This window comes from Muntiacus reevesi, chromosome 16, assembly GCF_963930625.1.
Source record: "Muntiacus reevesi chromosome 16, mMunRee1.1, whole genome shotgun sequence".
NCBI classification, from domain to species: domain Eukaryota; kingdom Metazoa; phylum Chordata; class Mammalia; order Artiodactyla; family Cervidae; genus Muntiacus; species Muntiacus reevesi.
In genome coordinates this window covers 6,534,898-6,557,566 of record NC_089264.1, presented here as the reverse complement: position 1 = coordinate 6,557,566, position 22,669 = coordinate 6,534,898, and the positions used below count along the sequence as shown (strand labels likewise).

General features: G+C 39.9%; 1 protein-coding gene and 1 long non-coding RNA gene across 2 annotated transcripts in view; one reads left to right on the top strand and one right to left on the bottom strand.

Moving 5' to 3' along the window:
- The window catches only part of LOC136148145 (uncharacterized), a 106,259-nt gene that overhangs the window by 17,746 nt on the left and 65,844 nt on the right, over positions 1 to 22,669 (top strand). The window lies entirely within an intron of this gene.
- FABP2 (fatty acid binding protein 2) lies at positions 7,041 to 10,152 on the bottom strand. The gene is made up of 4 exons (XM_065907052.1): positions 10,086 to 10,152; positions 8,604 to 8,776; positions 7,458 to 7,565; positions 7,041 to 7,091 (listed from the first exon to the last, which is right to left on the bottom strand). The coding sequence occupies exons 1-4, from the start codon at positions 10,150 to 10,152 to the stop codon at positions 7,041 to 7,043; spliced, it is 399 nt and encodes a 132-aa protein (XP_065763124.1).

The following is a 22,669-nucleotide window of genomic DNA, read 5'->3' as shown; positions in this document are numbered from 1 at the left end:
GTTTTGGGTTGTTGTGTTTTCATTTTCATTCATTTCTATACATATTTTGATTTCTTTTTTGATTTCCTCTATGATTTGTTGGTTATTCAGAAGCATGTTATTTAACCTCCATATGTTTGAATTTTTAACAATTTTTTTCCTGTAATTGAGATCTAATCTTACTGCACTGTGGTCAGAAAAGATGACTGGAATGATTTCAGTTTTTTTGAATTTTCCAAGACCAGATTTATGGCCCACGATGTGATCTATTCTGAAGAAGGTTCTGTGTGCACTTGAGAAAAAATTGAAGTTGATTGTTTTGGGGTGAAATGTCCTATAGATATCAATTAGGTCTAGCTGGTCCATTGTGTCATTTAAGGTTTGTGTTTCCTTGTTAATTTTCTGTTTAGTTGATCTATCCATAGTTGTGCGTGGGGTATTAAAGTCTCCCACTATTATTGTGTTACTATTAATTTCCTCTTTCATACTCGTTAGCGTTTGCCGTACATATTGCGGTGCTCCTATGTTGGGTGCATATATATTTATAATTGTTATATCTTCTTCTTGGATTGATCCTTTGATCATTATGTAGTGTCCTTCTTTGTCTCTTTTCACATCCTTTATTTGAAAGTCTATTTTATCTGATATGAGTATTGCGACTCCTGCTTTCTTTTGGTCTCCGTTTGCATGAAATATTTTTTTCCAGCCTTTCACTTTTAGTCTGTATGTGTCTCTTGTTTTGAGGTGGGTCTCTTGTAGACAGCATATATAGGAGTCTTGTTTTTGTATCCATTCAGCCAATCTTTGTCTTTTGGTTGGGGCATTCAACCCATTTACATTTAAGGTAATTATTGATAGGTGTGGTCCCGTTGCCATTTACTTTGTTGTTTTGGGTTCACCTTTATACAATCTTTCTGCATTTCCTGTCTAGAGAAGATCCTTTAGCATTTGTTGAAGAGCTGGTTTGGTGATGCTGAATTCTCTCAGCTTTTGCTTGTCTGTAAAGCTTTTGAATTCTCCTTCATATCTGAATGAGATCCTTGCTGGGTACAGTAATCTAGGTTGTAGGTTATTCTCTTTCATTACCTTAAGTATGTCCTTCCATTCCCTTCTGGCCTGGAGGGTTTCTATTGATAGATCAGCTGTTATCCTTATGGGAATCCCTTTGTGTGTTATTTGTTGTTTCTCCCTTGCTGCTTTTAGTATTTGTTCTTTGTGTTTGATCTTTGTTAATTTGATTAATATGTGTCTTGGAGTGTTTCGCCTTGGGTTTATCCTGTTTGGGACTCTCTGGGTTTCTTGGACTTGGGTGGCTATTTCCTTCCCCATTTTAGGGAAGTTTTCAGCTATTATCTCCTCGAGTATTTTCTCATGGCCTTTCTTTTTGTCTTCTTCTTCTGGGACTCCTATGATTCGAATGTTGGGGCATTTCACATTGTCCGAGAGGTCCCTGAGGTTGTCCTCATTTCTTTTGATCCTTTTTTCTTTTTTCCTCTCTGCTTCATTTATTTCCACCATTTTATCTTCTACCTCACTTATCCTATCTTCTGTCTCTGTTATTCTACTCTTGGTTCCCTCCAGAGTGTTTTTGATCTCATTCATTGCATTATTCATTTTTAATTGACTCTTTTTTTATTTCTTCTAGGTCTTTATTAAACATTTCTTGCATCTTTTCAATCTTTGTCTCCAGGCTATTTATCTGTAACTCCATTTTGCTTTCAAGATTTTGGATCATTTTTATTATCATTATTCTAAATTCTTTTTCAGGTAGATTCCCTATCTCCTCCTCTTTTGTTTGACTTGGTGGGCTTTTTTCATGTTCCTTTACCTGTTGGGTATTCCTTTGCCTTTTCATCTTGTTTAGATTGCTGTGTCTGGAATGGGCTTTCTGTATTCTGGAGGTCTGTGGTTCTTTTTTATTGTGGAGGTTTTACCCAGTGGGTGGGGTTAGACGATTGGCTTGTCAAGGTTTCCTGGTTAGGGAAGCTTGTGTCGGTGTTCTGGAGTGTGGAACTTGATTTCTTCTCTTTGGAGAGCAATGGAGTGCCCAGTAATGAGTTTTGAGATGGGTCTATGTGTTAGATGTGACTTTGGGCAGTCTGTATGTTGACGTTCAGGGCTATGTTCCTGCGTTGCTGGAGAATTTGCATGGTATGTCTTGCTCTAAAACTTATTGGCTCTTGGGTGGTGGTTGGTTTCAGTGTAGGTATGGAGGCTGTTGGACGGTCACTTATTACTTAATGTTCCCTGTAGTCAGGAGTTTTCTGGTGTTCTCAGGTTTTGGGCTTAAGTCTCCTGCCTCTGGATTTCAGTTTTATTCTTCCAGTAGTCTCAGGACTTCTCCAACTATACAGCACTGATAATAAAACTTCTAGGTTAATGGCAAAAAGATTCTCCACCGTGAGGGACACCCAGAGAGGTTCACAGAGTTACATGAGGAAGAGGAGAGGGAGGAGGGAGATAGAGATGAGCAGGAAGAGAAAAAGGGGGACTCAAGAGGAGAGAGACAGATCTACGAAGTTGTCTGATCCCAGAGTGTTCTCCGTAGCCCAGACACCCACAAAGATTCACAAAATTGGATTGGGAAGAGAAGGGGAAAGGAGGAAATAGAGGTGTTCTGAGGTAGAAAACAGAGAATCAAGATTGGGAGAGAATAATCAACGCACTCCTGAATAAAAATGGGAGCTGAATATTGAATTCTTAAATGTTCACAATTTATATCATATACTGAAAAACAAAAATTAAAAATCTAGAGTAGAGGTTAGACTCTTAAAAATACTATATTAAAAACAAAAACCAAAACACACACACAAAAAATTTTAGAAATATATATGAAGTTTGGTTTAAAAATAGGGCTTCTCTTCTTTTTTTTTTTTTCTGTAAGGTTATAGTGTATTGAAAATGAAAATTAAGGAGTAGGAAGAGGAGTACTAGAGGACTTTAAAAGAAATAAGAGAAAAAGAAAAATAGAAAATAGAAGAGAAGAAGAAAAAAGAATAGAAAAGAAGAAAAAGAAAAAAAAAGAAAAAAAATTGTTTTACCTAATTGAAAAAAATCGTAAAAATCTATGAAAATGAAAGTTAAGGAGTAATGGGGGAGTAATAGGGAATTTTAAAGGAAAATAAAAGAGAAAAAAAAGAAAAAAAAGAAAAAATATATCTAGGAATTTCTCTGGAACTGTTGCGGTCAGTGTGGGTTCGGCTCAGTTTCAGATAGCTCCTCGTTCCAGCTTACACTTCTCGATATCTACAGGCCCTTCCGGTGTAGTCGGTGTTTTCTATGGGGATTTTAATCTGTTGCACTGGTGCCTTCTGAAGCGGTTCCCTTTATTTGGCTTCTGTTGCCGGTCTCTTCCGCGCCTAATTTTCGCCCTGAGACAGGCGGGCGGAGGTGGACTCTTACTCAGGTAGCTAGTTCCTTCGCACTGTGGGGAGGGGCTGGCGCTGCAGGGAGGGGCTGGCGCTGTTTTCTCCGTCTGCGCTGCTCAGGCTCCCGGCTGCTCTGTATGGAGCGCGCCCCACGCTGTGCGCGGTTCCAGCCCTCGGGTGATCCACAAAAGCGCGGAACACAAAGCTGCGCCTGCGTTTTGTCCCTACGCCGCCCGAGTGGCTCAGGCAGCCAGGCGCTTGACGGGCGCTCTCTCTCCGGCTGCGTGCGCCTTCTGCCCTGCGCGATCCCAGCCCCAGTCCCCATCCGCGCCGGTCGGGTGCCTGCGCCCTATGTCTATCCGCGACCCTCCCGGCGGATGCCGACCATCCAGAATCTCGGGAGGTCTTTGATCAGAAGGTGGAGGCCCATTTGCAGTGTGGCAGGGGATGCGGTCCTTGGGGCAGAGCCTGCCCCTTTCCCCTCCCCCCTGCCTCCTGCCTCCAGCGGGGCTGGGCCGGTCCGCAGCCTGCGAGCTCTTCTCAGGACTTGCTCGGTCCCTTTGTTCCGCCAACGGCCGGCAGTGTGTTCCGGCCGGTTAATTTTCTCTCTCTCTTTTGCTCTCCCACAGTTCAAGCTGGGAACTCACAAAAGCTTCCGATTGTCCTCAAGGCACTCAGGCCCAGTCCTTACCCTAAGCAAGGCCGCCCGCTCCTCTCCGTTCTGCCCCCACTTGCTGGTTGCGGATGCGGGCGTCTGGGGTACTTTTCTGCTGGGAGTTGCTTTTAGGCTCGTAATCTGTGGGTTTTATTTACTGTTTCCCTCCCAGTCAGATTCAAACTGCGAGATTCAAACACTTCCCCCAGGCCCGCCAGTGCGAGGGTTTCCCGGTATCTGGGAACATCCTCTATTAAGACCCTTCCCGGGACGGATCTCCGTCCTTAGCTCTTTTGTCTTTTTATCTTTCATATTTTGTCCTACCTCCTTTCGAAGACAATGGGCTGCTTTTCTGGGCGCCTGATGACCTCAGCTAGCGATCAGAAGTTGTTTTGTGAAGTTTGCTCTGCGTTCAGTTATTCTTTTGATGAATTTCTAGGAGAGAAAGTGGTCTCCCCGTCCTACTCCTCCACCATCTTGGCTCCTCCCTCTGTCCTGATTTTGATTTTTAAAGGATCATTCTGACTGCTGTGTTGAAAAAGGCTTTTTAGGGATTATTATAGTAATCAGGGGAAAGATTAGAGGTGACCAGGGTGATAGCAATGAAAGTGATGGGAAGTGATCCGCTTCTGGATTTATATATGTATATGTTAAACATTTTAACCTTTTGTTACGGAAAGTGTCAAATGCATCGAGAAGTAGGGAGATAAGTTTAATGAATTGCTGCTAGGTACCCACTTGACCTGTCAGATGTCAGCATGCCAGGTAGGTAATAAGGGGATTGTTTTAAACAGCTGCAACAATTGTCAGCTGTGACCAACCTCATTTCTTCTATGCTACTCCTCACTTCCTCCCCAATCAATGGGGAAGGGGCAGTTTGAAGGGAACCCGAGTGCCATATTCCATGTGTAAACTTTCAGCTTTTACCACCCAGCTGCTCCTGTGATAGCTGCTCCTGCATTCTGCAGTTTACCCTGCGGCTCTTGCTTGCTCATAGCTTCTCGTACTCGTGGGTTTTACTTAGTGTCTGCCCTCTTTGTCCTCTTGAAGCCTTTTTCCTTCTACCAGTCATTGTGTATTTCTGAAATTCATTCTAGGTTCACTTCGTTGTTCGTTCTGCACAGAGTTCGTCAACTGACCAGGCTGTGTTAGAGAGGCCGCTGTTGGGTCAGACACCCGCTCTCAGTCCTTTCAGTTGGCATGATGTCAAGGTCAGTTTCCCAGAGAGAGGTTATGACAATGGCAGTCACTTAGCAAACAATACACTTCTCTCCAGTACTAATAAATAGTGGAGATTTAGTGCTAAGAAAGGATATAAATTATTAAAAAAAAAAGTGAGCCTGCAGTAAGGCTAGAAATAGATAGGTGCCTAACCGCTCAATTGCCATTATTTTACAGTGTGACCTGACTCCTTTGGAGTGCTATTCTTGGGTGCCACGAAGGAATTAAGGGTTTTTTTTTTTTTTTTCTTTAAGATATATTTCTTTGTAATAGGCTGAGTAATAGCATAGATGATAATGTACTGAGTCAAGACCTACATTTAATTCCTGTGTTCCTTATGGACTCTCTGCAACATTAGACAAGTGAATAAACTTCTCCATAGCACAGATTTTCCAATGTCAGATGAGATTAATACCTGCCCTTTTCCTCCTTCACATATGTAGACAAGATCCGAGAGGTAGAAGCACTTTGAACCTTTATTTCTAGAAAGTGTGTGAAAAATCTAAGTAATTACTGTTTTCAATGTGAAGATTTTAATAAAGTTATAAAATGAACAGTGGATTTAAGTTCTTGTTTTTGTGAAAGATTATATTTAATCTGTTCATCTTCAACATGTACACAAACATTTTTCTTTCTACATTGTAATGTATCTGCCACGTTTATATACAACTTAGAACAGTACCTGGAACTTGGTAAGAACTATATAAATGTTAGCTATTGCCTTCATCAATGTGACAAATAGTCAAAACAAAAGTCCATAGAGCCAAATGCTAAAAAAATTTCCCACCTCTGCACCCTGTATACACACCAACCTAAAATGCAATTGGTTGAAATACATAAAGTAGTATCTTATGTGAGTATATGAGTGAAAGAAAACTTTGGGGGGCCCAGAAGAACTGTCAGTGTATGTGTTTATGAATAAAAGAGGAGGGATGACACTTGAATATGACACTTGGTGCCTGATAGTCCATTTGTTCTCAGACTGGTTAGTGTACCAGCTGCATCAGAATCACTTGGAAGTTCTCTAAAATCCCTGGTTCTGTTTTCAGAGATTCTGATCTAATAGGATAATGGTAGAGATTAAGCACGCAAACAGTTCTTAAGTTTCTCAGATGATCCTGAGACTTACCCAGGTCTGGGAATCACTGCAATGTAGAAAAATAAAATGTACTTCTTTACCTTAGCACATCATTTATTTCCTGTCGTTTTATTCAGAGTGGTATGTATGTATGGAGAAATAAACAAATCCACAGCCAGAGAAGAAGATGAAGGATCTCTATTAAAATCAGAATAGTGATTATCTCTGGCTTAAATATTTATTTTGCATTTGCTTTTCTTAGTTCTAAACTTTCTGGTTAAGTATGTATTATTTTTATAATAAATGTTACTAAGGGAAATACTTACAACCAGTATAAGATTATAAAGACCCACCCCATGCAATATATATCTTTAATTTACCAAATGTGGGGAAAAACCCAAAGTAGTCTATTAATGCATATGTCACATAGCCTTTTTTTTTTTAAAGAGAGACTACTTTTGAAGTAATGTGGAACAATATTTATTCATATGTTTTTAAAAATGTCACATTCTTTTAGAACACCAGTAAATGTACATCTTAGAAAGTGTAAAACAAGTTAAATCCTAATTAGCTTTTACATGTTTTTCTTTGGTGAGACTGGAAATAAGCCATTGACCAATGCTTATAAAAGATCTAATCAATCAGCAACTTTATACCAGATGAGGAGAGGAAAGCATTTCTGGTTCAATATAGATTTTCCATCTAATCTGTGTTCTGGGCAATGCTCCAGGAACAGTGCTCATTCCTTTTTGAAAATCCTCTTGGCTTCCACACCTTCATATGTGTAAGTCTGAAAGGTGTTCACAAACATAGAAGAATTTGCCATTAAGATTAAAGGCTCAATTAAGAAAAACATTAGTAGTATTTAGCTTCAAAATGTATTTTTTTCTTGTACTTGATAGCCACATTTTGTACAGAAAAAGGAGACATTCATTTAAAAATGTGTTGGTTTGTAGTCACATTTTCAGTTAAAATAGGCTCAGTGTGTTGATGTATGTAAGTTCTCTTCAAATAGGCATCAGAAAATACCTGTACTTTAAAGCTCAGTAAGATTTATGAGAAAAGTAATAGTCTGTTTATTGATGATTTAACTCAGCAACCCCCCAGATATAAATCATTGCTATGTAATTATTTTTGTCTTTGGAAAATAACTCACCTGGACCATTTCGCCACCTATAATTTCTCGGACAGTATTTAGTTCATTTCCGTTGTCCAACCGTTTAAATTTTCCGACAAGTTTATCTCCCTCCAGGGTCCAAGCCCCCTGTGTAAGATTTCAAAATAATAATAAAAAAAAAAATTTTTTAAGGGTCTTACATGTGTCAGGCACTGCTCTGAGGCCTATAGATCTACTTCTTCAAACTTCACTGCAACCCTATGAAGTAAATGTGTTTATCTCCATTGCACAGATGAGAAAACTGGAATGCAGTAATTACAGTCCCAAAGCCAAGCTTGCGCCTGGGTTACCGGGGCGCTAGAGTACGTGCGGCAACCATCTCGCTCCCTAGTTTCCAAATGCTGAATTGCAAGGCAGATAATCGGGACTTCTCTGCTGAGTCTTTCACATTAAAAAGAGTGTTCTAAGCTTAGTCACGGTTCGTATTAGTTTCACAGAGACGCTAACAAGCTTGTGATTATTTTAATTTATGTAATTGTAGTAACAGTTGAAACACAACCATAATTGATAAAATATTTGACAGATTAATTGTCATTGCAAACATGTTTAATTTAACCAGAAAAAGTTCTAAGTAGAAACAAGTTTTTTTTAAAAATCAGTTGAAAAATGTGACCCTATTTTATATCTTAAATAGTAAAAAGTGAATTCCCAGTGACCTACATTGTAACATTGGACCTTTCTGTTTGGTCATACATTCATTCACTAATTTATTCATTTATTTTATCATTTCAATTACATGTCTATTGTATTTAAGTTAGATAGTTCTAGAAGCTTTTATTGCTGTCAGATATGTTGAAAATACTGAAATTTTCTTTATGAATAGGTATATACTCAGTCATTCAAAGGATATTTTTCTAATATCTTATTATCTAGATAATATCTAGATATTATCTAATATTTGTATCTTGTTTAATCCAGGTTCTTTATAGATACATATGAAAATCAAAACATTATTTTTAAATACTCTGCTAACTTGTATGATGTTTGATATGGATAAACTCCATTGACTGCTTCAGTAAATGAAGGAGACCTACATTCATTAAGCCATACAGTGGAAGAAAACCGAGATTATTTTTGTAGTATGCAGAAAAATCAGGAATGCTTTGCTTATAAAAAATTTCTTACACTGAGTTCAGTTCCATCTGCGAGGCTGTAATTAAAAGTGACACCAAGCTCAAAAATAATTTCGATGCTTCGAAAAGTGCTTGATTCTTTGACTGTGAATTTATTTCCTTCTTGTGTAATTATCAGTTTCAAATTATCATGAGCTGCAAGCTTCCTTTTCACCACATTAATACCTGCAAAGGGAAAGAGGTTGGAGGAGATAAAGTCAAAATGCCATGGAAAGTGCTACTTTTCCAAGTTCTGTTGTAACTAGTTAATTAACCAGTTAATATTTTGTGGGTGAAGCGGAATACTTGATCATATTGCCTTTGCACAGGAGCATTCAGGTTGCTTCTGTAGAAAAAGTTCAAGCTCCATCATATCAAACTATTTTTCTAAAACTTAAAAAAATTAAATGAAGCATAGAATTGTAGAATCTTAGAACTGACTAATTGTTTAAAAAATTATAAGTATTTTTGTTTCAATGTTAAGTAAGTCAAATTCCACAGATATCAAATGAAGGATTAAGAAAGTACATTTATATATTTATAAGGATATACTATTTTAATTCCACATGTATGGTACACTTTCTTTTTTAATATCCCTTTGCTTTCCATGGCTTTAAAATTTTGAATTTCATAATTCTCTTTGCTTATTGTGGTATTTCTATCATAGAAATGAGAAAATTCACAAATATTACAGTCAAATTCATTATTTTAAGAATCTACAAATTCTGTAAATTTGAACTTGGAATCCCTAAACTACAGATTTTTATTTTTAGGGAATGACAAATCTTTTTGCTCATAGTGTTCAGTGTATGGGCTGCCAGAGTATTGGTATAGATATTAAAATCTTAAATTAAAACTTCTGTAGACTCTACATGCCGTAATGAGATTATTCCAAAAGTGCTGTAAGTCAGAGGAAGAGAATTAAGTCTCATTTGTTTTCATTGCTCTATTATATGGCCTTTGCTTTTCCATCTGCTAAAATTTAATATTTTAAAATATAAAAATTTGGAGAAGGAAATGGCAACCCACTCCAGTATTCTTGCCTGGAGAATCCCACGGACAGAGGAACCTGGAAAGATACAGTCCATGGGGTTACAACAGTCAGACATGACTTAACAACGAAACAACCACCACAATAAACTAGTAACATAAAAGAAAAAAAAAGTATAAAAGTTATCATTATGCTCTGCCATATTTTACTTTCTAAACAAACAAAAAACTATCAATTTTCAGTCACCACTTAACATAAATGAAACATATCTGGATGTTTTTTGTGCTTTAGAGAATAGTGCCCAAGAATCTTTTTTTCCACTGGTGAGAGTGTATTCTTTCTAATGTAAGAAGTGAGAATGTGGTTTTCCCTACTCTGAACCAGCACCCATTCTTGATCCTCACCAGCACGACAGGTGCCATTGCCTAAGCCTTGAGGTTTAGAAGGAGTTAAAGATGTCTGTGAAAAACAAAAGAACAAGCCGTGAAAGTATTAAGCACTTACCCATTTTTTCCATGAACTTTTCATAGTTCTCATTTCGGTCTACCTTCCAAGTACCATCAAACGCCATGGTCTCCAGTTAATTCAGCCTCTGAGCAATCAGAGATTCAGGTCTGTCCTTAGGACAGAATTTATTCTACTTCTTATCTTAGAGTCAGCTTCATATTGTGATGTGGAAGTTTAAAGTTCAAGAGGTCACTTGACTTCATTAATGCCAAACCTTCTAGTTTCTATAAATTTCTTAGCTCCCCTTCTGAAATTCAACCGCAATAAACATGATAAGCATACATATTCTATCTTAAACTATGACTTATGGGTACAATTATTTCAAGAGTTAGAATGCATACTATATGAAGATAGTTTTTCTGCTTACAAGTTCAAAGTGCACACTTTGTTGGATGTAGCATAATTTAATAGGTTCTGGAAAATGAGTCTATTAATGACCTATCCCTTTTTTATAATAGCAATTACCTTGTAACTAATGTAAGACTTCATGATCAAATACAGCTGAAAAGTTGATGTTAATAGGATACTGAGACTGGATTTTATTTATTTTTCTAATATGTCCTTTTGCATTGTGTTTTTGGGTTTCCAGGACTTTGGATAAATATCCTGGCACCTGGTACAGTGCATGACACAACAATAGGGACCCATTATATTTTTGTTTTGGTCTTAAATGATGGTAGGCCACTGAGAAAAATTTCAAGAGGTAGAAACGTGGATGATGTCATGAAAATTCCCATAAATCAAAGAATTTTTAGAAATCTGCCACGTGCAGAAAAAACAAAAGCCAGATGTCGGCTGTGCCATTAACTAAAACCATTCCTGTATTTACTCTCCCAGTACTCAAACCGCTTTGATATTTGGTTAAGAAAATCCTCGTTTTTCTACTCTCTATTAGTAAGTCACCTAAAGTGTGTTTATTTAGGTAGTTTTTGACACATACTAGTGATTAACTTGGGACCAGATAGGACTTGGATTTGCCTGTTAAGATCAGCATAATGCTTTAGCTCCCTTTGGAAATACAACTTGCTTCTCTGTGATCTCGCAGTGACTGAAATAAAACTGCCTGACTCCGGAAGTTGGGGAGGGAAAAACTAGGATGGCTTCTTACCATTGTTCATCTAACAGTGCCCTTTATCTCATGGCTACCTTGAGCTTCCCAGGAAGAGCAGAGTAAGATTAGATGAGGGCAAATAGCACTTGGACTCATGCAGACCTGCTAACAAATGGCCATGTTAAACTTTCATCTTCCATTTATCAGTAGCAGTAACCTAATTTAAAATCAGTTAGGAATCCCTGTTATCTCTATAGCGTGGAGTCATTGCCATTTTAAAAAATGATTAGATGGAATTTTTAACATTACCCGTTTCCCTGCAGCTTCCAAACTCTGTATCCCCCGTTTCTTAGCACTTACCTGGACCCCATCTGGAAAAGGTTGTGCAGAACCAGTGACCAGTTTCCCTTACACACCTCTCATGCTGATGATGCCGTTGGGCCAGTCAGCTTAGGGCCGACTCAGTCCTTTATTTTCTTCTTTGATAATCCTAGAAGATTAGGGTCCTGCTCCTGCAGCTTGGGAAAATGGGTGGGTTAAGTGTGCTTGGGGTCGGGGGTGGCGGGCCGTACTGATGCTATAGAGGTTGATGCTATCTGGACTCCGCAGTCCACATCAGCCACTGAGTTGTGGGGAAGTAGTGGAAATCGGCAGAAGCTCCTGTTCATCCCTCTCCCATTCCTCCAGGAGAAAGTACAAACCACACTCCTTAAGGTGGTTTCGAAGCCCCTTCTTATGTCTTGGGTCTCCTGTCATTCCTTACTGTGGACTCTGAGGTTTAATACATCGAGCTTCTTGCAGTCCTCAGTCTTGTGAACGTGCCTGCTTTCTGTTGCTTCAGGTCGTACCTTGGTCGCTGGGTGCTCCAGGAAACACGTCCTGAACCACAAAGATTGGGTCAGGTGGGTCCACTTCTTTCAAGTGCAGTGACCTTCTAAGAGTCTCAGCATAGCTCGTAAGAGACAAAAGCAGTGGATGCCTGACCATCATTTGTATCATCATGAAGTACAGAGAGCGATATCATGATGAGGGACAATATGATGCTTCAAGCTCATTTACAAGGAATGGCTTTCTAGAGATCACAGAAACCCTTTTACCCTGTCGTAAAGCCGAAGGGAAAGTTTTTCTATTTTTTTAAATATATATCACTTATGGGAAATAGCATTTTCAGAATTTCTGAACCCTGCTTTTCAGTGCCAAGTTATTTAACTTTTATATGTCAGAGAAATGTAGTGGTCTCTCTGAGGGCCCTGTAAGAGAAGGATTTGGGGGACAGATGTAAGGAGCAACAGAAAAGTCTTAAGGCTACTGTCCAGTTCCTAGCAGTGAATGGGGATTGAGGGAGAATTCTGAAGTTTGCCTACAGCGTTTACTTCATTCTGTTTTAACCATAAGCCTCTAAATTTTAGAAATACTAAGACCTTTTAAATTATGTTTTAGGATTTTGTGCATGAGATTGCTGGCTGATTTTATTCCAAAAAAGGCTATAGAGCTACAGCAGTGTACAGGGAGGTCTCTACCCAATAATGGTGAGTGCAGCCTGCTAGTTGTCATTAATAACAAGGCAGCCGTTTTTTAAATTTTAATTGGAGGCTAATTACTTTAAATGTTGTGGTGGTTTTTGCCATACATTGACATGAATCAACCATGGGTATATATGTGTGCCCATCCTGAACCCCCTCCCACCTCCCTCCCTATCCCATGGCTGATTCATGTCAGTGTATGGCAGGGTCCTCCCAGTGCACCAGCCCTGAGCACCCTGCCTCATGCATCGAACCTGGACTGGCAGTCTGTTTCACATATGGTAATATACATGTTTCAGTGCTATTTTCTCAAATCATCTGACCTTCGCCTTCTCCCACAGAGTCCAAAGGTCTGTTCTTTACTTCTGTGTCTCTTTTGCTATCTCACATACAGGGTTATCATTACCATCTTTCTAAATTCCATATATATATGCATTAATATACTGTATTGGTGTTTATCTTTCTGGCTTACTTCTCTCTGTATAATAGGCTCCAGTTTCATCCACCTCATTAGAACTGATTCAAACGAATTCTTTTTAATGGCTGAGTAACATTCCATTATGTAGATGTACCACAGCTTTCTTATCCATTCATCTGCTGATGGGCATCTAGGCTGCTTCCATGTCCTGGCTATTATAAACAGTGCTGCGATGAACATTGGGGTGCACGTGTCTCTTTCAGATCTGATTTCCTCGGTGTGTATGCCCAGGAGTGGGATTGCTGGGTCATATGGCAGTTCTATTTCCAGTTTTTTAAGGAATCTCCACACTGTTTTCCATAGTGGCTGTACTAGTTTGCATTCCCACCAACAGTGTAAGAGGGTTCCCTTTTCTCCACACCCTCTCCAGCATTTATTGTTTGTAGACTTTTGGATAGCAGCCATTCCAACTGGCGTGAGATGGTACCTCATTGTGGTTTTGACTTGCATTTCTTTGGTAATGAGTGATGTTGAGCATCTTTTCATTATGTTTGTTAGTAAGGCAGCCATTTTATAGGATCCACATGTGTTGGTTGAATGATATTGCGAGAAGGATTTATGACTGCGTCTTCTGCCTTATATTATTGTTTTTGATATCTATGTATCTGGCTGTGCCGGCTCTTAGTTGTGGCATTCTGGATCATTGGTTGTGGCACTCGGGGTCTTTAGTTATGGCATGTGGGGTCTAGTTCCCTGACCAGGGATCAAACCCAGGCCCCCTGCATTGGGAGTGTGAAGTCTTAACCCCTGGATCACCAGGGAAGTCTCTGCCTTATCTTCTTTAATCTGGGTCTGTTCACCCAAATAATGAGTCTCCCTCCAGAAGTTTGAATGAGAGGTTGTCATTTCCTGTGCCCCTCATACCACAGTCAGAGGAAGATGGGTTTGCATTATCTCAGCTCCCCATTCCCACATCCATTATGTGTCTGCCATTTTTTTTTTCTTTTTTAGTTCTACCAGTTTATTGCTACCAACCCATCTCCCTCTACCCTTGTGTATGTGTGCTCAGTCATGTAAACCCATGGATTACAGCCTGTCAGGCTCCTCTGTCCATGGCCTTTTCCAGGCAAGAATGCTGGGGTGGATTGCTGTTTCCTTCTCCTTTAAGGAAATCTTTTCCTTTGAGACCATTTCCATTAGGCTGTAGCTTCTAGCCTACTTCATCATCATTATCTACCATCTAACCCATCTTATCATCATCTACAGTCTGTCCCCATTTATCACTGTCATCTGCCATCTATCACAGAGAATCATGGCACCGGGCTCACCATCATCTCATTGTCCTGCTGTGTCTTGCCATCGCCCTGGGTGAGCTCAAAGTCCATGTGGATAAGATACTTGTCACTCTGGCCTCATGGTGCACTAATCTCCTAATCTCTAATAACCTTTAGCTTTCCTACACTTTATCCTACATCCAGGGCTACAGCCTGTGATTTGTCACGACTAGAGAGTTTCCCTCTGTGAAATTAGCATGCCGCTCTGTGTTCACAGATTTTCCTCTGCTTGGCTCCTTCATTTTCTTCACACATCAGTTCTTAGCCTGACGAGAACTTCAGTTATTTCCTCTGTTTTCCCCAGTTTGGAGCCGCCTCCTGGTTTCTTTACATCCTCTATCCAATCGATACGTGCTGCCAATAAAATACTTCCTTTGCTGTCCCAAGTGCTATTTCACATGCATGGTTTCTAGTTTCAGCTGAATCATACCCTGCCTGGCAAGACTTTTGTATACCCCAAAATAAAGAATAAAAAGGCAAGCAATAATTCACTCAATTTATGTGTTCTCCTTTTCAGTATTACCTGTTACTACTTTATTTACTTCTATAAATTCTTCACCCACCTATTCACTCAACATATATTGGAATTCTCATTATGACTTAGTCATTGGGCTAAATTACAGAGAGAGAATCATGAACACATACAGTTTCAGTCAAGAGAAAGCAAGGCTTGAAATTAGAATAGTTTGGTACCTGCAAAGATTTATTTTCCTATCTGTATGTATTCGTTTTATATTTATTTGGCTGAGGTGATATCTTCTCTCCTTCACATTATGATAATCCAGTTTCTCTCATCTTAAGAAATGAGAAGAACTCTCTGTGGATTCTCTTGGCATTTCTATAACCTGCTCAGTCTTGTTCCTTCCCCCTTATAGCCAGTCTTCTTGGAACAGTGATCTGTACTGTCTCCGTATTCTTATCTTCTATTAGAGCCTCAGTCTCTGTAGTGGGGCTTTCATATCCACCCCTCCACTGAAACTGCTCATTAGGTTGGCTTATGAATTATTTTGCTGCCAAATCCAATACACTTGCCTTGGCCCTTATTTTATGTCATTACAGCATTCTGGACCATGGACTCCTCTGTTTTTGAAGTTTCTCCTTTTCTTCTCTTGACTTTATTCTCTCTTCATATTCCTCTTCTCTAAGTGTCCTTTTCAGGCTCTTATATGGGCAACTCTTCCTCAACCAACATTTTATGTTTTGAAGTTGCATCTTAGGATCTCTTTGTTTTTGCCATTCCCATGTCTTCAATTTCCATCTGTGTGACTGTATTTCCAGATTTGGGCTGTATCTTAAAATTTCAGTCACACAAATGGAAATTGAAGACATTCCTTACCAAGTTGCTCTATTTTCAAGTTCAATTGGCACCTCAAACCCCACAAGCTGGAAAAGACCTTAACATTCCACTCAGCCTTGTTCTCTTTTGCAGTTCCTGTATCAGTGAATGGTGCCATCATCCTTGGAATCATTCTAAAGCCTTTCCTCTCCTTTATCCTTGACTTTCCATTTTATCAACAAATCAGTACAGTTTTAACTCCTTAACATCACTTAAATATGTTTATCATTTTCCACCTAGATAACTGCAATACTCTCCTAAATGATTTTCCCCTCTCTGGTCTTCCAGAATCTAATTTGTACAGAGAGTATCTTTATAAAATGCAAATTTGACTGCATCTTGTCCTTCCCTATTAACACTGAGTGATACCCTATTGCTCTCAGCATAAAGTCCTAAATCCCTTACCTCTCCTGCACACCCTTTTACTCTTCCTTCATAAGGTGCTGTCATCCCTCACATCTCTCTTTGCATATCTTCTTCCCTCTGCTTGGAAATCCCACCCCTCACACCATGCTTTTCATGCCTAGCATCCACTCAGCCTTTGGGAATTAGCTCAGTGGTGTCACCTCTCCAACAGGCCTGGCTTTTCTACATCCTTCCTCTTTGCATGGGCTAACTTTTCTTCATATCAGTATTATCATAGCTCTTTTACTTTACATTTATTGTATTGATTGTAATAGTCTGTTAACCTGTTTGTTTCTTCTACTCTTCTACCTTCCCATTTGACATCACCATTATCTTCATTACCTCCACCATAGTTTGGCTCCAGGTAAATAACTGGGAGGGAAAATGGCCCAACCCATCAACAGAAAATTGGATTGAAGATTTACTGAGCTTGGTCCCGCCCATCAGAACAAGACCCAGTTTCCCCCTCAGTCAGTCTCTCCCATCAGGAAGTTTCCATAAGCCTCTTATTCTTCTCCATCAGAGAGCAGACAGACTGAAAACCACAATCACAGAAAACTAACCAATCTAATCACATGGGCCACAGCCTTGTCTAACTCCATGAAACTAGGAGCCATGCCCTGTAGGGCCACCCAAGACGGACGGGTCATGGTGGAGAGTTCTGACAGAATGTGGTCCACTGGAGAAGGGAATGGCAAACCACTTCAGTATTCTTGCCTTGAGAACCCCGTAAACAGTACGAGAAGGCAAAATGATAGGACACTGAAAGAGGAACTCCCCAGGTCGGTAGGTGCCTAATATGCTACTGAAGATCAGTAGAGAAATAGCTCCAGAAAGAGTGAAGAAATGGAGCTAAAGCAACAATACCCAGTTGTGGATGTGAGTGGTGATGGGAGTAAAGTCCGATGCTGTAAGAACTATATTGCATAGGAACCTGGAATGTTAGGTCCATGAATCAAGGCAAATTGGAAGTGGTCAAACAGGAGATGGCAAGAGTGAAGGTTGACATTTTAGGAATTTGTGAACTAAAATAGATTGGAATGGGTGAATTTAACTCAGATGACCTTTATATCCACTACTGTGTGCAAGAATCCTTTAGAAAAAACAGAGAAGCCATCATAGTCAACAAAAGAGTCTGAAATGCAGTACTTGGATGCAATCTCAAAAATGACAGAATGATCTCTGTTTGTTTCCAAGGCAAACCATTCAGTATCACGGTAATCCAAGTCTGTGCCCCAACCAGTAATGCTGAAAAGCTGTGAACAGTTCTTTGAAGACCTACCAGACCTTCTAGAACTAATACCCAAAAAAGATGTACTTTTCATTATAGGGTACTGGAATGCAAAAGTAGGAAGTCAAGAAACACCTGGAGTAGCAGGAAAATTTGGCCTTGGAATATGGAATGAAGCAGGGCAAAGGCTAATAGAGTTTTGCCAAGAGAATGCACTGGTCATAGCAAACACCCTCTTCCAACAACACAAGAACTACCCATGAACATCACCAGATGGTCAATACCGAAATCAGGTTGATTATATTTTTTGCAGCCAAAGATGGAGAAGCTCTGTATGGTCAGCAAAAACAACTCTGGGAGCTGATTGTTGCTCAGATAAGTTCAGTTAGTTCAGTTGCTCAGTTGTTTCCAACTCTTTGTGACCCCATGAATCACAGCACGCTAGGCCTCCCTGTCCATCACCAACTCCCAAGTTTAAACAAACTCGTGTCCATTGAGTCAGTGATGCCATCTAACCATCTCATCCTCTGTCGTCCCCTTCTCATCCTGCCTTCAATCTTTCCCAGTATCAGGGTCTTTTCAAATATGTCACCTCTTTGCATCAGATGGCCAAGGTATTGGAATTTTGTCTTCACATCAGACCTTCCAGTGAACACCCAGGATTGATCTCCTTTAGGATGAACTGGTTGGATCTCCTTGCAGTCCAAGGGACTCTCAAAAGTCTTCTCCAACACCACAGTTTAAAAGCATCAATTCTTCTGTACTCAGCTTTCTTTATAGTCCAACTCTCACATCCATACATGACCACTGGGAAAACTCTAGCCTTGATTAGATGGACCTTTGTTGGCAAAGTAATGTGTCTGCTTTTTAATATGTTGTCTAGGTTGGTCAAAACTTTCCTTCCCAGGAGTAAGCGTCTTTTAATTTCATGGCTGCAGTCACCATCCGCAGTGATTTTGGATCCCCCCAAAATAAAGTCAGCCACTGTTTCTACCGTTTCCCCATCTATTTCCCATGAAGTGATGGGACCAGATGCCGTGATCTCAGTTTTCTGAATGTTGAGCTTTAAGCCAACTTTTTCACTCTCCTCTTTCAGTTTCATCAAGAGGCTCTTTAGTTCTTCTTCACTTTCTGCCATAAGGGTGGTATCACCTGCATATCTGTGGTTATTGATATTTCTTCTGGCAATCTTGATTCCAGCTTGTGCTTCATCCAGCCCAGCGTTTCTCATGATGTACTCTGCATAGAAGTTAAATAAGCAAGGTGACAATATACAGCGTTGATGTACTCCTTTCCCGATTTGGAACCAGTCTGTTGTTCCATGTCCAGTTCTAACTGTTGCTTCCTGACCTGCATACGGATTTCTCAAGAGGCAGGTCAGGTGGTCTGGTGTTCCCATCTCTTTCAGAATTTTCCACAGTTTATTGTGATCCACACAGTCAAAGGCTTTGGCATAGTCAATAAAGCAGAAGTAGATGTTTTTCTGGAACATACCTGCTTTTTATTTGATCTCTGGTTCCTCTGCCTTTTCTAAAACCAGCTTGAACATCTGGAATTTCACAGTTCATGTATTGCTGAAGCCTGGCTTGGAGAATTTTGAGCATTACTTTACTAGCGTGTGAGATGAGTGCAATTGTGCGGTAGTTTGAGCATTCTTTGGCATTGCCTTTCTTTGGGATTGGAATGAAAACTGACCTTTTCCAGTCCTGTGATCACTGCTGAGTTTTCCAAATTTGCTGGCATATTGAGCGCAGCACTTTTACAGCATCATCTTTTAGGATTTGAAATATCTCAACTGGAATTCTGTCACCTCCATTAACTTTGTTCGTAGTAATGCTTTCTAAGGCCCACTTGACTTCACATTCCAGGATGTCTGGCTCTAGGTGAGTGATCACACCACCGTGATTATCTGGGTCATGCAGATCTTTTTTGTATAGTTCTTCTGTGTATTCTTGCCACCTCTTCTTAATGTCTTCTGCTTCTGTTGGGTCCCTACCATTTCTGTCCTTTATTGTGCCCATCTTTGCATAAAATATTCCCTTGGAATCTCTTGTTTTCTTGAAGAGATCTCTAGTCTTTCCCATTCTGTTGTTTTCCTCTATTTCTTTGCATTGATCTCTGAGGAAGGCTTTCTCTCCTGGCTATTCTTTGGAACTCTGCATTCAAATGGGTATATCTTTCCTTTGCTCCTTTGATTTCTGCTTCCCTTCTTTTCACAGCTATTAGTAAGGCCTCCTCAGACAGCCATTTTGCTTTTTTGCATTTCTTTTTCTTGGGGATGGTCTTGTTTCCTGTCTGCTGTACAATGTCATGAACCTCCGTCCATAGTTCATCAGGCTCTCTGTCTATCAGATCTAGCCCCCTTAAATCTATTTCTCACTTCCACTGTATAGTCATAAGGGATTTGATTTAGGTCATACCTGAATGGTCTAGTGGTTTTCTCCACTTGCTTCAATTTCAGTCTGAATTTGGCAATAATGAGTTCATGATCTGAGCCACAGCCAGTTCCCGGTCTTGTTTTTGCTGATTGTATAGAGCTGCTCCATCTTTGGCTGCAAAAAATATATTCAATCTGATTTTGGTGTCTACCATCTGATGGTGTCCATGGGTAGAGTCTTCTCTTGTGTTGTTGGAAGAGGGTGTTTGCTATGACCAGTGCATTCTTTTGGCAGAACTCTACTAGCCTTTGCCCTGCTTCATTTCGTACTCCAAGGTCAAATTTGCCTGCTACTCCAGGTATTTCTTGACTTCCTACTTTTGCATTCCAGTCCCCTATAATGAAAAGGACATCTTTTTTTTTTTGGTATTAGTTCTCGAAAGTCTTGTAGGTCTTCATAAAACTGTTCAGCTTCTTCAGCGTTACTGGTCGGGGCATAGGCTTGGATTACTGTGATATTGAATGGTTTGCCTTGGAAACGAACAGAGATCATTCTGTCATGTTTGAGATTGCATCCAAGTACTGCATTTCGGACTCTTGTTGACTATGATGGCTACTCCATTTCTTCTAAGGGATTCCCACAATAGTAGATATAATGGTCATCTGAGTTAAATTCACCCATTCCAGTCCATCTTAGTTCACTGATTCGTAGAATGTCGATGTTCACTCTTGCCATCTCCTGTTTGACCACTTCCAATTTGCCTTGATTCATGGACCTAACATTCCAGGTTCCTATGCAATATTGCTCTTTACAGCATTGAGCCTTGCTTCTCTCACCAGTCCCATCCACAACTGGGTGTTGTTTTTGCTTTGGCTCCATCACTTCACTCTTTCTGGAGCTATTTCTCCACTGATCTCCAGTAGCATATTCGGCACCTACCAACCTGGGGAACTTATATGCAGAGTATATCAATAGAAATGCTAGGCTGGAAGCAGCACAAACTGGAATCAAGATTGCCAGGAGAAATATCAATAACCTCAGATATGCAGATGACACCACCCTTATGGAAGAAAGTGAAGAGGAACTAAAGATCTTCTTGATGAAAGTGAAAGAGGAGAGTGAAAAAGTTGGGTTAAAGCTCAACATTCAGAAAACTAAGATCATGGCATCTGGTCCCATCCCTTCATGGCATATAGATGGGGAAACAGTGGAAACAGTGGCTGACTTTATTTTTCTGGACTCCAAAATCACTGCAGATGGTGATTGCAGACATGAAATTAAAAGACAGTTACTCCTTGGGAGGAAAGTTATGTCCAATCTAGACAGCTTATTAAAAACCAGACATTACTTTACCAACAAATGTCCATCTAGTCAAGGCTATGAGTTTTCCAGTGGTCATGTATGGTTGTGAGAGTTGGACTGTAAAGAAAGCTGAGTGCAGAAGAATTGATGCTTTTGAGCTGTGGTATTAGAGAAGACCCTTGAGAGGCCCTTGGACTGCAAGGAGATCCAACCAGTCCATCCTGAAGGAGATCAGTCCTGGGTGTTCATTGGAAGGTGTGATGTTGAAGCTGAAACTCCAATACTTTGGCCACCTCATGGACTCACTTGAAAAGACCCTGATGCTGGCAAAGATTGAGTGCAGGAGAAGGGGACGACAGAGGATGAGACATTTGGGTGGCATCACTGACTCGATGGACATGAGTTTGGGTAAACTGCGGAAGTTGGTGATGGACAGGGAGGCCTGGCGTGCTGTGGTCCATGGGGTCGCAGAGAGTCAGACACAACAGCGACTGGACTGAACTGAACTGAACAGGTTGTTTGATCATGAGCAGTACGCGGGTGCTTTTTTTCTTAGACCTTCTACTGATGACTAGTTGATTTCCAGTATTGCGTTAGGTTCAGGCATTCAGGTGTACAGCATAGTGATGTCGGGTTTTTTTCTATTACAGCCATTATAGGTTATTATAAGGTTTTGAATAGAATTCCCTATGATAGATAGTAAATCCTTGTTTTTTATGTATGTATAGTGTTAATTGCTCAGTTGTGTTTAACCGTTTGTGATTCCATGGACTATAGCACACACCCCAGGCTCCTCTGTTCATGGAATTCTCCAGGGAAGGATATTGGGAGTGGATTGCTGTTCCGTTCTCCAGCGGATCTTCTTGACCAGGGCGGGAACCCAGGTCTCCTGCATTTCAGGCAGACTCTTTACCATCCGAGCCAGCATGGAAGCTGTGTATACACCATACATGTATACTTTATGTGCAGTAGTTTGTTAATTCCATCCTCCTGATTTGTCCCTCCCACACTCCGCTCTCCCCTTTGGTGACCATACATTTGTGTTCTGTGTCTGAGTCTCTTTCTGTTTTGTACATAGACTCATTTGTATTGTTTTTTAGATTCCACCTGTACCTGATACCATATAATATTTATCTTTCTCTCTCTGACTTACTTCATTAAGTATAATTTTTCTGCCCATTTTTTTATTGGATTGTTTGTTTTCTCCATATTGAGCTGCATGGGCTGTTTGTATATGTTATATATTAACCCCTTGTCAGTCACATAATTTACACATATTCTTCCATTGCCCAGATTATTTTTTGTTTTGTTTATAGTTTCCTTTGCTGTGCAAAAGCTTTAAATTTGAGGAAGGCTTCTATCTGTGAACTTTCCATTTAGAACTGCTTTTGTTTGCATCCTATAAATTTTGTAAGGTTGTGTTTTCATTTGTCTCAAGATATTTTCTAATCTGTTTTATCTTTGACCCATAGCTTTTTTAGTAGCATATTATTTAGTCTGCATGTGTTCATTCTTTTCCTTTTTTTTGTACCTGTGGTTGATTTCTCATTTCATGCTGTCGTGATCAAAAAAGATGCTTGAAATATTTTCTGTTCCTTTACAT